Source organism: Rutilus rutilus (assembly GCF_951802725.1).
Source record: "Rutilus rutilus genome assembly, chromosome: 10".
NCBI lineage: Eukaryota > Metazoa > Chordata > Actinopteri > Cypriniformes > Leuciscidae > Rutilus > Rutilus rutilus.
Window position 1 is genome coordinate 14,028,245 of NC_140215.1, and position 14,537 is coordinate 14,042,781.

At 37.1% G+C, this 14,537-nt stretch overlaps 1 protein-coding gene across 1 annotated transcript in view; it reads right to left on the reverse strand.

Moving 5' to 3' along the window:
• Positions 1–235: 235 nt before the first annotated feature.
• plcl1 (phospholipase C like 1) overlaps positions 236–14,537 on the reverse strand; it is a 73,406-nt gene continuing 59,104 nt past the window's right edge. The window contains exons 4-8 of the mRNA XM_084421624.1: positions 10,113–10,475; positions 7,450–7,653; positions 6,080–6,155; positions 4,358–4,467; positions 236–3,058 (exon numbers count right to left, since the gene is read on the reverse strand). Coding sequence (XP_084277750.1) covers positions 2,891–3,058; positions 4,358–4,467; positions 6,080–6,155; positions 7,450–7,653; positions 10,113–10,475 — 921 coding nt within the window. The 3' untranslated portion in view covers positions 236–2,890. The remainder of the gene's footprint in view (positions 3,059–4,357; positions 4,468–6,079; positions 6,156–7,449; positions 7,654–10,112; positions 10,476–14,537) is intronic.

Below are 14,537 nucleotides of genomic sequence, written 5' to 3' on the forward strand. Positions count from 1 at the left end.
CCTGTAATAGCAATGCCTACAAGAATCCTCTGATTTTAAAGACTGGAAACAACTCCACCTGCTGGCTGATCCTGATATTTTTCCATGGTCATTATTGATAGATGTAGCTACCGTTTCCTTACTAAATAATGTTAAGTGGTCCAGATAGGCATCCCAAACACAAGTCATTAAATGACTAAAGAGCTCCAGGAGTACTGATAAGACAAAACAGTTACGGGTAACAGAAAAGACAGCAGTCAGTAAAAGATAGCTTTATTTAGTCTGGGGCACATCTGTGTTACATCAGCTTGTTAATGTTATAAAATACAAACCATCATTTCAAAATAAAAGCAACGTTGCTTTGAAGTTTACTTTGTTTAATGCACGCTTGTCACCTTTAATAAATACTCTCCATTTATACAAGGACAATAACTGCTAACAAGAATGTGACAAAACAATATTTTAAACAATATATTTCATTGTTAAGAGTCAGAGGAAATGCAGACACAACAAACGCATGGTAACCACACACGGAAAAAAGCAGAAACAGGAAATTAAGACAGCTGGATTAATGCTCCTCATTAGACTAGTCGTTATGTTTAACGTCAAACAGCAGAGTAATATTGCACAGTCTGAGATGTTAACCACTACCTAATACTGCAGGAATCATAGACCGGTCCAAATGGATTGCTCTGTTTAGTTTAAAGTGCACCTCAACGGGGTTCGTTTTGCTTGTCGTGGACTCTTACGGACAGCGACACATTGTATTTGTATCAGATTGCTCATAAGAGTAATTGCACCCGTCTAAAGTGAGACAACTCGCTTCACATGTCTGATTGGTCTCAAGCGCCATCTAAACTGGAACGGAAAGCTAATACTGTAAATAGGTATTCATTATTTAGATTTTGGCCCTTTTGCAGGTACACATATCCTCAGGGTGCAGGTCCAAAGGCCGGAGGAACAAGGGTCACGTGTTACATTGACTTTATAAAGGGGACAACTATGTTTGAAGCTTAAAGATATCACTATCTACAATTCTCTTATATAATTCACAAAATGTTTTTGTTCACTCTTCAGCAAACAATTTGTTTTTTAAGGAACACTTTAGGAGTCAGTACACATTCAGTTCAGACATGTACACGAACAAACAGTCACAGGACAAGCGTGGAACGCTCACCCCTCAGTCAGAAAGAGAGAACAGGAAGAGAACAAGGGCATGGATAAAGGGAGAGAAAATGAAATACATAAAAGTAGTAGAGAAGAGTACAAAGTAGTTTAAAAGGAGAGTAAAAGCAGGACAACAGGAAGTCTGCTTGTGTGGAAATGTTATGCCTTTTCTTGTTCAATTCTTTATCGATTCCCACACACATTCACTGTTGCTCATTTGGTCTTCTAAAATAAAATGTTTGACATCAACCGACAGTCGGGTTTTCGTTTAAAAACCACCGCCCGAATCGATCGGGCACCAGATTGGTCACATTCAGAACATGTGCCACACACATTTACATTAGCACCCTTGCACACATACATTCACATACGCACACAATGTACGGACACTTCTACATGTCTACCATAAGAAAAATAATATATATATAGTTTTTTTTTTTTATATACCTCACATATCTAATTTCTGTTATTCTGTTAATATACGGAAATAACATTTTAAAACCTAGTCTATTGTAAGTGTCTGATGGCAGTGGACAAAATCCTGCCAACGTGTTCCTTGTCTATCACACAACACTGTCAAATGTTACACAATGAAAGTTTTAAAACAGTTTATACTTTAGATTTTTTTAAATCTATTTTAGTCCTCTCAGTGCTTAAAGCCGTTTATAATATATATATATATATATATATTTTTTTAATCAAACATCCGGAAGTAATCCTCCATGTTTAGTAGCATTTTTAACTTCGTAATGAAAAAAGAAAAAAAACAACCTGCTAGTAGACTCAGTTTGTCTTCATTCTTCTTCATTCATTCAAGCCAAGGAATGTACGTTGTGAATAAAGTCGCTTTTGACACAAAATGTACAGTTATTCACTGATTTGTTACAAACATTGTTCCAATCCCAGGTGCTGAGCTGTGCACGGATTACAGGGAAACGTGATGTAATCGGTACAGGTCGTCCCATTGAGCAACCGGCTCAGTTAACACTGTTAGGGAGCAATGAGCAGTATTTTAACAAAGCCTTCTTGAGTTCATTCTGCATTGTTAATAAGTTGAAAACGATCCGTGTCACTGGTGAAGATGGAAGATGAGGATATGGTTCCCTCCAACGGAGAGGCACCACATACATCCCCATCCATGCTGGGCTGGATCGGGCTTATTCTTAGGGGCAGAAACAGTGCAGTCCTGCTGGTGGACGTCACCTGTCAATCAGTCTGAGTGACAGCACGGAGGGAGATAAAGCCCTGGAGGTGATGCAGACCGACCCTCGGTAGACCCTCCAAAAATTGCTTCTGAGATGTGTTTGTGCTAACCTGAGTAAACAAACCTCACACTTTGGTGGTTTAGTCATGAACTAGGGGAACCACTAAGTTTTAGGTTTATACACTTTTCTAAAATGCTCGAAAGAATGTTTATCTATCTTTAAAATGGAAGTTCAACACTAAAGTCCTCTTAAATATTGCAGGAACGATATTCATTCCAGCGAAATCTATGTTTTTGACATTTCATATCGCTGAGGAATTCGCTTTAATTCCTCTTACGTCCTTCATTCAGTAGGTCTTGATAAGAACATTCCTTATTTTTGTCCTCAAATAACTTCTGGTCAATGCTGTGCTAAAAACAAGCACCAATAAAGGACAATAAAGGACAAATGTCTCTACTTGCATCTTCCCATTCTAACATTCAACCATTCATTCACCTACGAATAAATGCTCTCTCAATCCCTCTGCGTGTCTCTGAGGCTCAGATGCGACCGTTGCCATGGCTACTGCCGCGTCTGGAGGACAGGCCGTGAGGGGTGTAATGACCGTCAGAGGTCAAGATCAGGCCGGATGCCTCACAGGCCAACGCCAGCTGCCTCAACGTGTCCAAAGCATCCATCTTAGCACTGCGCAGGAGGTCACACTGACCCTAAAAAAGAGAGACGGATTATATGAACCGGGTTATAAAGTTATTCAATAGTTAGTTCCGGTGCATGAATCTGATTTGTTGCTCCAGACAGTGTAATTATGTCAGGAAACAAGTTACTGAATCATTCACTAAACTGATTCATTCAGGAATGAAAAAACGTTGTTTAGCTCAGAGGTGCGCGACTTTTGGTTGTTGATATTGGCTTCACTTGGCAATATTTGTGATTGGCAAAGCAATAATAGTCACTGATTGGCAATATTTTGTCTAAAATGTGAGTTACTTATCGTTGTATATAGCAAAACACTTGCAAACGAAAACAATTATCCACATCACCTTAATCATGTTAACAACATTAATAACTAGGCTCTTTTTTTTCATGAGGAGACAAGAGAAGCAGCGTCACTGAAGTATGAAGAAGTTAAAAAATGTATATTAAAGTTGGCATTGGCATGAAATGGAAATCAATATATCCTATCTATTTCTAATATGCATGGTACAGATCTTATTGTGAATTATTTATCCATGTAAATGTTTAATTTGTATTTTATTTTTGTTTTAAATCAATCGATCTGAAGAGAACCAATCCCTCCTCAGATTTTTAATTTACGATAATCTGTTAGACTCGTATGTACGTCACAATATGGAAGAAAAGATCTGTCGCTACCTCCGTTTCATCATGACTTTAAACCCAAAAGCAAACCAGCACTTTCTGTGCAAGCACTGAATGCTGATGTTGTTTATCTCACATACAAGCCTTCACTCACAACAGCAAAAATCTGGAAATTGGGGAATGATCATGAAAACTAAGATTTTTTCAGAACAAGACCTCAAGAAAAAACAAAACTAAAAGTATGTCTCCTTTAAAGGACATGGAAAATGTATTGACTAAAGCTCTAATAAGACAGCAATAGCTAAACAACTAGACTTTGAAGAGACTTGGTTTTAATAAATAGTATGTTCACATACACATACAAAATAACCATTCTGGTATTGTTTATAGTCCCAAGTGTGAGGCAAATGTTGTTGCATAATCTTTTAAGCCATAAACATCAAATGGAATTGGAACATGAATTTACATTTAACTAAAAGTCCCCCAAACCCCGAGAGAGGATTTTTGCCTTCTCATTTTGAAAGTCCGCCGCACACACTGTATTTTATAAGGTCAAACAACTTACATTTGGGAGATAGAATTTCAAAACAACAAAAGCCCTTCTCCCTTTAATCTAAAAGCAGAGCGAAAACATCATCCAAAAATTCAAGGCTATTTGAGGGAGAGAAGGAAAAGCTCACGGTATTTACCTTCAGCACAGTGATGTTCCAAGTGAAACTTTCCACAGCTTTACTCTGTTTACGGCCTTTCAGATTTTCCTTTTCTCCTAACCTGGGCAGGTCTTCATGAAGCACCATTCCTGAGAGGACATAGAAAACAAACACATATGCAACACATGTATCATTGTATCTTTTTTTTGTTCTGGTTTGAGATTTTCAAAATGCCATTTATGGTGTGAACATGCTTCTGCAGGAACCGGGCTGCCAAATAAAGGATGCTATGTAGTATGCATTCATTCATCCTCTGGTCAGGCAATATAGTGTTTCCCTGAATGAATTTTGGCATGTCAGTTGCCCTTTCACTCTTAATCTGCTGTGTTTTCTGTACTCGCTCTCTCTCATTTCATCAATACACCCTCATAAGGACATGAAAACACAGTATTTTGACCTAAGTGCCTCAGGTGTGTGTAATTGGGGGTAAATAATATGTGTGTGAGAGAGATAATGAGGCTAGGAACAGAGAGAGGATATTCTTGTCCTTGCAGAAACCATTTAAACTAAAGTCTTCAGTGGTCCCACTTAAATGATCACAGTAACCATAGTTTCTTCCAAAATACTGCAAGAAATACATGGTAACCTGGTATTAGCCACTAATGCCAACACTTCTTAAATAGAAACACTAGTAAGTGTTCATATAATTTAATCTAATCGGCAAATCTGAAACTGTAGTCTAACTTGTCAAACTATCAGAATTTTAAGTAGTTCAACTATAATCAAGATACTATTTTGAAAAAGCAGTTACTGTAGCTACAGTCCAAGCTAAAAAAATAAAATAAAAAAAAACAGTAACTAAACACATGCTCATTTAGACGAGCCAATCTTTATATTTTCTAATAAAAAGTTGTATTATTATTATTATTATATTTTAATATAATTATAATTTACTAAGAGTTGTAATTGTTTAGCCCCAAAACATTAAGGGTTTTTAAATTAATCAATGTCAATTAGGATAACAGATTAGATTACACTTGAATAGTACTTAATTTAGATGAATTAAACTGAATTAAACATTTTTAAAAGTATCCCAGTTTATAAAATAGTGATCAAAAGCAACATTTAAGTAAATTGTGATTTGTTTATTTACATGATACCGGCAGAATAAAACCGTCACTCAAACGAATCAGACTTCTTAAAGTTACATTCTTTAAATACTGCGTCGACTAACTTGGTTATAAAGCTGCATGCCCAATACAATATCACATAACGGTGTTGTGGTTTGTCATGCTACAAAAACAAAGGTGCTTTGGAAAAAAGCGTGTAGCTTGTGGCTAGAAAAGCTACCCTATTTTAAAAATAGTAGTGTCGCACAGGGCCATCACTTGTGGCGTGAAAGTTGGTGTGACCAGCAAGTAGAGTGCTATAACCTAAGCAATGGCCCTGCTCTTACACTAAGAAAATGTAGTTAATAGTATCACTAGTTAGTAACTCATCAACACTGGGCACTGTGTGTATTTTGTGAAATAAACCTTTAAAAAAAACACTTTGTGAATGGTATTTTGAGGATAAAAGCCAATGGCAGGGGACTGTGAGTGTTGTAGATAACAGGATCTACTTTGAATGCAAATTTGAGAAATCTGTGAATTGTTTCTCAAGATTTTCACACATCATCCTAACTGACACATCATTCTGTGGAAAGAAAAGACAAAAATGATTCATCTTCCTCTCATCTTCTCCCCCCACACCTCTACTCACCTTCCTTTTGCACTTGTGCAATTCTCTCCTGCACTCCATCTGCATTTTCAATCAGCTGTTTGTTAGCAGAGACCATCTAAGGGGATGCAAAGAGGAACTAAGTTATGATATGCTCAGTAAGATTTTTTTAAAGTAATAAATTAATTAATACTATCAGTACTTTAATTCTGCAAGGATGCACTAAATCGATCAAAAGTGACAGTAAAGACATTTACATTGTTACAAATTAATTCCATTTCAATAAATGCGTTTCTTTTGAACTTTCTATTTATCAAAGAATACTGAGAAGAAGAGAAAAAAACTTGATAATAATCAGAAATCTTTCTTAAAGGACAAAAGTAGCACATTAGACTGATTTCTGAAGGATCATGTGACAATGATGACTTGCAAAATTTCCTGCTGAAAAACTTGATTTGCCATCACAGGAATAAATTACATATTAAAATATATTCAAAAAGAAAACAGTTGCAATAATATTTCACAAATCTTACTGTTTTTATTGTATTTCCGATCAAATACATGCAGCCTTGGTGGGCATAAGAGACTTCTTCAAAAACATTTAAAAAATGTATCGACCCCAAATTACTAAACGATAGAACACACACACACAGAGTTTATGAATATGGCTAACAGCATGTGGGCCCAAAGGACACATTTTCTCCAAAAATTCTTCCCAGATTTATCTGTGCTTTAAAATTATACGTTCATTTTATAGCTCTGTATGCTAACTATTGTATAATTCTTTAGACAAAGCTGATGCTCAATCATAACACACATCTGAGAACTCCATCATGAACTATGAAAAAGTAATCTTTAAGCTATAAAACTCTTCTGAGAAGACCCTTGCTGCCCTCTCCCACAGTTAAGATATTTATAAAATGCAGTCCTGCCAGTCAGTGCTGTCTGACTCTCCCGGTCTCAAACACACAACAGGACAGAGAGTCAACCCACAGGGAGAGACAGAGAAACAGTGAACCTACGAAAGGAGAGGAGGAGGATGGTGACTAAAGCCTCAAATGTCTTACTCACTCCGATGTGCCTGTTCTTACTCCAACACATTTATATGTGGGATGGCTAAAAAGACAAATGCCACTGTAATGGCAGGTAATGCAGAGAGGAGGATAGCTGATATATTAAGATATTATTATTAGACACCAATATGATACTGTTCATATTTACAGCAGTAAAATACCATGTTTTAAATATTGCTTTGTCAGCGAAAAAAGAGAGGTCTCTCCATTCTAAGTTTTATCAGCACATTAGTAATAACTGAGGAATTTAGCATAAGCATACCATTACAGCCCGACCAAAAAAATGCATGGCAATGACGCGTGACATTAAAACGGCCTACATAAATGTGTGTCTCTTACCGTGTCATAACCATTTAACAGCTTACGGGTGGCGTCAGTCAAGTTGCCCACAGGTTCCAGGCATGGGTAACCTTCCTTCAGAGTGAGTGTGGCTCCTGGGGGCCCGTCTGGAGTCTGCAACCGCGTGGCCAAGCTCTGGATGCACTGCTTCGGTGTGGCCATCGGGGGGAGCCCACACTGCTCTTTAAAAGCCACTGTAACGCTCTAAAGAAAGAGAAAACGCACTTGGTTACCACACATATTTCAGTAAGCCCAAGTTACAGAGATAGAAAGAATTGGCATGTTAATAAACAGGAAATAAATCTGAAATGTCCTAACTTGGTTTGGGGTTGGAAAGATTTGTTTTTTAAAGTTTTTGAAAGTCTCTAATGGTCACCAAGGGTGTATTTATTTGATAAAAAATAATAAGTTGATCAATAATGTAATGTCCTTGCAGAATATAAGTATTAATTACTTTTTAAAAAATTGCACAGACCCCAAACTTTTGAAGGGCCGCATACACAAAGTATATGATCGCAAAACACAGTATATGAGAGAAAAGAAGAAAGGTAAGTCACTGAAACCTGCTGACATTTATATTATTTAAAAAATGCTATAGACATTGAATGTTATGCAGAGCTACTTTCATGAGGCGAAATCAAAATAATGAACTGCTTTCCTTTATACAGATAGATAAACCTGTGTAATTTAACTGTTTTGTGTGTCTGCATGACTGTCAAAGGCCTCAGCTTTGAGTCTAATTGCATTTCAGCTTTTTATCATACATTTCCCTTCATTACGGTGTGGCGGATAGAGAGCCTGTTTCTATTTTCCACCTGACAGGATCACACACCCACAGCCGTGATTACCAAAGCTATTTGGAGATGTATGTGTGTTCTGGGGAATTAATGCAGGTGATCAGTCTGTATAACGGTGTTTATTTGTATGAGTCCATAGGGTGTGAATAAAGTGGACATTGTTGTGGCTCAGCAATAATATCAGATGGAAAAGATACAGGCATAGAAGGACAAAGAGGGGCCAGTGTTTATGTACAGTGGCCCCATAAAGTATTTGGAGACTAACAAATTATGAATGTCATTGGATTAGATAAGAAATATCAAACAAAGTGTCATTTAACTTAATGAAAGATCATATTTTGGGCTAAATATTACAAAAATGTAACAAAAAAGTCTGATATGTTTTAAATGGCAAGGAAAGAGATACATGGTGTGTGAGGTAACAGATTCATAAATATCTGGCCTTGGGACCAGATGGTTAACAGTAATTGCAAAGATAACACTAAAGCAATGGTTCAAATAGTTTTTGGGGTCACTGTCTGGTTGTGTGTGTGTGTATCTCTGGGATCAGCAGGTTTTTGTGAACACAGTAATTATGAACGTGGAGTAACTCCTATCCCTCAACACACAACACACTGCGGTGGCATCTGATCCCAGTCCTGTCACCTGACCCCCCCACTGATACTCTACCCTCCATCCTTCCTCCCCTTACCATCACCAATCATACCATGACTTTGCAGAGTCTAGGCCAGCAAAACTGTTGTTTTTTTGCTTGGTTTTATGTCTAGGGCTTGCTTGAAAACTCATCATGAACGCATCAAGATGCTAGAAATGTGTGAGTGAGCGTGTTGATTACTTACTCAAGACAAACCCCAGAAATGGCAAGTAAACCGAGCTTTGCTTTCACAATGGATGGCCAAACTCCAGTGTGGAGGTGTGGTGGTGTCTGGTTTTTACATGTTCAGAACTGAGATCTAAATTAGGCCGGAAATTCATGTCAGCTGTACCGGCTGATTATTAAATAAAAGCATCAGAATCAGTCAGAGACTCTGCATCAAAGGTTTGCAACAAGTAAAGAGGTCAAAATCTTCAGGTGAGAGAATTTAGAATGTGGAACCTATTACTTGTGAGCCAAGCAAATGTTTAATAAAAGAAAACTATTACAATAATCCACCTAATGTCTCAGTATAATATATGTTTTCAGTGTCTGACATGGCCATGTTATTAGTGAACGAGACATATTTACTCAAACAAGACCAATTATCTGCACGATGCACTGATAGCACTTAATTGTTTTGCTCACCATTTCCAAACCATTACATTCAGAAAGTTTTGACTGGGTAAGTCATCTGTCAATCTGGGCGGACCAGTGCTACCCTGACCCTAATGTGGCCTCGTCCAATCACAGCTACATCCATTTAAACAGAAAAATGTAAGCTGCCCTCGTACAGCCTTATAGAAAGAATATGAAATGAATATTGAAATATTTATAAATAAAATAAAATATTTGAATATGATCCATCATAGATGTAAATTAAAGCCTAAATTTAAATCTGATCTATCATAATGTCTTCACAAGACTTGGATTAAACGGCCCAATTCAGATGGATTTGTTATAGGATTGGAAAGACATGAGAGAGAGAAAATTATGACAGAATTTGTATTTTTTGGTGAAAAAAATTAACCAGCAGGATTTCCTTGATCACACTGCATCACATGGCAAAACCATCCAGGCTGACCAACACCAAACCACACTAATCAACATAAACCACCCTGAACTAGAATGGAAATTGTAACCTGGTCTTTTCAGCAGGGTGTGGCTGCCAAGTACTGAAGAAGTTCAATTGCTAGTATTACTGTTGTCTGAACACGCACCACCTCCCTTACCAGTGCATCCTCTCGCAGGTCTGTAGCTTCTCGCAGAGGTCCGCTGGCTGGGCGGAAAGTGTCATCTAGCACTTTGATGCCCGTGTTACGCAGGGTGACATACTCTCGTCCACGCCGCACTCCTCTCCTGACGGACAGACCCCGTCTCTGGGCCTTTCCCCCACCTCTGCGGTTAGTGATGGCGACGTGTACAAACAAGCTGGCATGGAGCAAAGGGTCTCCAGCGAGGCCTAGAAGGGGTACATTGCGGTAACCAGGCTGTAGACACTCAAAGGCGATGGTGTACTGGCCAATGAAGTCATCGCCTATATAATCATCATCCAAAACTACGAAACGCAGCAGGGCTAGTTCAGGCATGTTCACCTAAAAAAGAGAAAACAGTGCATGTATTATTCAGCCTCTTCAGGTGTGCAACATTTTTTAGAACTAACATTTCTACAGATGAAATATCTAGGATATGTAAACAGACACTTAACACATGACCAGTCCCTTTAAAATATGAAGCATGCAAAATTTAGTGCAGACCACTGAGCCAAATGTGCAACTTCAACGCCGCAGAATATGGTAGTTCAAAGATAATTTGCATAAAGCGCATTTCCCACAGTCTCATCTATTTAAATATGGAAATATTTAGCATGCACACACAACATCACCTGGGCATCTGGCTATGTAGGACAAACACGCATACATAAAGCAAGGACGCAATTAAACAAAATCATACATCTTGCATAGCATGAATAACTGAGGGACTGTTACAGGTCGAAACAAAGTACAAAAATGATTGTGTAACTATTGGTTTGTATAAGCATACTTGTATTAGCATGTAAAGGACACATTGAGAATAACAGGAAGTCTGCATTTCATTGCTTCCTTTGTGAAAAATGGCACCTGGAAGTAGTGTGTGTGTTTCATGTATACCCTATCTATGTTATGGGGACAACGTTGGCAATATCCAAAATCCTTGTGAAGACATTTGTAAGTGAACACGCAAAACAAGTTTTATGTCACACTGAATATGCATATTCATACTAAGGAAAGAAAAAAAAAGAGAGAGAAATCTGGCAGGAAAACACAGACAACAAAGATAAAACGCCTCAGCTGGCAGAAGACACCCACACAGATTCCTGAACAACTCTAAACAAGAGAAAATAGTTCAAGTCAGGTGTGCAACATCCACTGATAAACCTACACTGATGAACCTGCACTGATAAAAATGATTTTGTGGAGAAGTAAATACTACTACTACAAAAAAAAAAAAAGTAATTTCTACATGAAAAAGTTAGTTAAGGCAAGAATAAAAAAAACTAAGTCAATTCTATATTAGTACTCAATTCAAGCATTTAGAAATTAAAGCGTAAATATCAACGTTATAAAATTAAGTAAAATTACTAAACTTTTCTGATACTGGCGTTCCCATCATGCACTGGGCCTTGAATAATTAATGAGGTTGATTTTTCAACGTTTTCCAGCTGTATTTACACTGTTTCATCATTGCTTTTATTGTTAGGATTAGTATCTTGCCATTTTGTGACATTTGGAGCTCATTTTCTACTCAAAATGACACATTCAAACAAAAACAATCCATCAAATGTTACCGTCATTGTGTATTGTCTACCAAGTATTGAGGTCTCTGCGTTCACATACAGTGTAGTTTCTGAAATGTAGATATGGTGTCTCACATATCTATTGTATTATTAACTTAGTATGGTTTAATTCAATGTTATATTGTTTGAGTGAAACGTATTGCAAAGGAAACTTCAACTAAATAGATATTACTCAACCTTATACTAGCCAAGTTAAAATTACTTATTTTCTTTAATTTCACTTAACTTAGTTAAGTAGAGTTTACTTAATTCCATATGTGAAATGTACTTAAAAAATATGCGTACAAACACTTGCCAAAGAAAAATTATGTAAATTTTACTTATATTTTTTTTTTCAGCGTACTTCACGCTTCAGAAATCACATACATTTGTATTCATGGACGCACAAATTTCATGAACTCCACCATGATATTACCATGTTTTCAGACATGTACCATGGTAATACCATGTTAAACAATGGTAGCATGTTTACACATATTACACACCAAAAGAGACATTATCAGCCAGCTCTTTATATTAAGTTATATAAGTATATCCAACTTTATCTGCATACATACAGTATTGCTCGCAAAAAGTGATGTATAGCAAATCTTAATTGCTTGGATCTGGATTGTCACAAAATGTGAACTATATTATCACCTAGCTATGATCTATTAAATGTGACTATAAGGCATGATAATAAAATATTATAAACCTTATGAAAATCATGAAAGCTGCTTTGAGACGATTTGTATTGAGATAAGCTCAATACAAATAAATTTGACTTTACTTGACAGTGAGACTGGCATCCTTAGGGGCATAGAGCTCTCAGTGACTTATGCGTTTAGTGGAAAAGCCCACAGGAAGAGATGCAAAAGCATTCTATTAGATCCCACCAGGGGATGCACACTTGCTCCTGTGCGTGCGTGTGTGTGTGCATGTATGTGTTTGTTAGTGGGACTCTGATAGGTGTACACCATCCCATGACTTATAATTGTATGACGTCCTCGAGCTCCAAGCAACAAGAAACAAACAAATTCAAACAAGAGGCACAATCCCCCAGGACAGAATAAGTGTGTGCGTGAGAGATATATTTGTAATTTCACTGGATCCCTCACAAAACCTCCTCTTCAAATAACCATATGGCACAGTCTTTGGTTTAAATCACAATAGCAGGGATTTAAATTTATAAGCACCAAGGGCAAGTCTCACCCACACTTTTTTTTTTATCACTGTCTACTTACAGAACAGTATTTCTATTGTGTAAAAAACAATTCAAAAGGTTTTTACTGAACATAGAAGTAAAGTAGCTGGAGATACATACTGTAAGACTATTGTTGTTATCTTGTGAGAGTGTTTTATATCAAGGTTGCTTTACGTTCTATTAGTCAAAAAAGATAATATATGATTATTTTCATAGAAATAAAGTGCTTAATTAAACTCTAGTTTTTTTTGCAGTCTATGAGTCTATTGTTTCTTTAAGAGCAGTGGTGCAGAGCATTTAACAGGTTTGAACATGACAAACACAAACATTGTCCAGAACACATGCAATAAATACAGAAATATGTATTCTCTTTCCCTGAACTTTTCTGTCAAAGTCTCTACTGTCCAATCTAACAAAAAGCTAATCAATAATAATAACAACAAAAACTTTATATATTAAATGTATTAAAGCAGGGGTGTCCAAACTCAGTCCTGGAGGGCCACTGTCTGGTTCAGGTGTGTTTAATTGGGGTTGAAGCTAAACTCTGCAGGACAGTGGCCCTCTAGGACTGAGTTTGGACACCCCTGTATTAAAGAATATCTTAATTTTAAAGCATCAAATGTCCTCTAGCTTCGGCATGAAAGGCAAGGTACAGTGCTGGTCAGAATTATTTGCCCCCTTGGAAAATATGATCAAAGATGGCTGTAAAAAATAAATCTGCATTGTTAATCCCTTTGATATTTTATTTTTAAAAAATGAGCAAAAATCTAACCTTTCATTGAAGTAAAAGAATTGAAAGTAAAAAAAAAAAGTAAAAAAAAACATTATGAAATGAATGTTTTTCTCCAAAACACATTGTGAACAATTATTTGCCCCCTTTTATTAAATACTTTTTGCAACCTCCTTTTTCCAAGATAACAGCTCTGAGTCTTCTCCTATAATGCCTGATGAGTTTGGAGAACACCTGACAAGAGATCAGAGACCATTCCTCCATACAGAAGCTCTCCAGATCCTTCAGATTCCCAGATACATGTTGGCGCTTCTTCTCTTCAGTTCAGCCCACTCATCTTCTATAGGGTTCAGGTCAGGGACTGGGATGGCCGTTGCAGATGCTTGGTTTTGTGCTCAGTGACCCATTTTTGTTTTGATTTTGATGTTTGTTTTTGGATCACTGTCCTGTTGAAAGATCCGAACATGGCCCATTATAAGATTTTTAGCAGAGGTTGTCAGGTTTAGATTTTTTATCTGTTGGTATTTGATCGAATCCATGATCCCATGTATCTGAACAAGATGTCCAGGACCTCTGGCAGAAAATTAGGCCCATAGCATTAAATATCCAGCAGAGTATTTCATTTTACACATGAGGTACTTTTTTATTCTTGTGTGCACCAAACCCATATTAAGTGTTTGCTGCCAAAAAAGCTTCTTTTTTGTTTTGTTTCATCTGACCATAGACCATTTGAAGTTCCAGTAGTGTCAGTTACTTTTCAAATGTTCAATGGACAGATGAAACAGATTTTTGGCAGCAAACACTTAATATGGGTTTGGTTCATACAGGGATAAAAAAGTACCCCATGTGTAAAATGAAATACTGGAAAATGAAGGTCCTGGACATCTTGTTCAGATACATGGCATCAT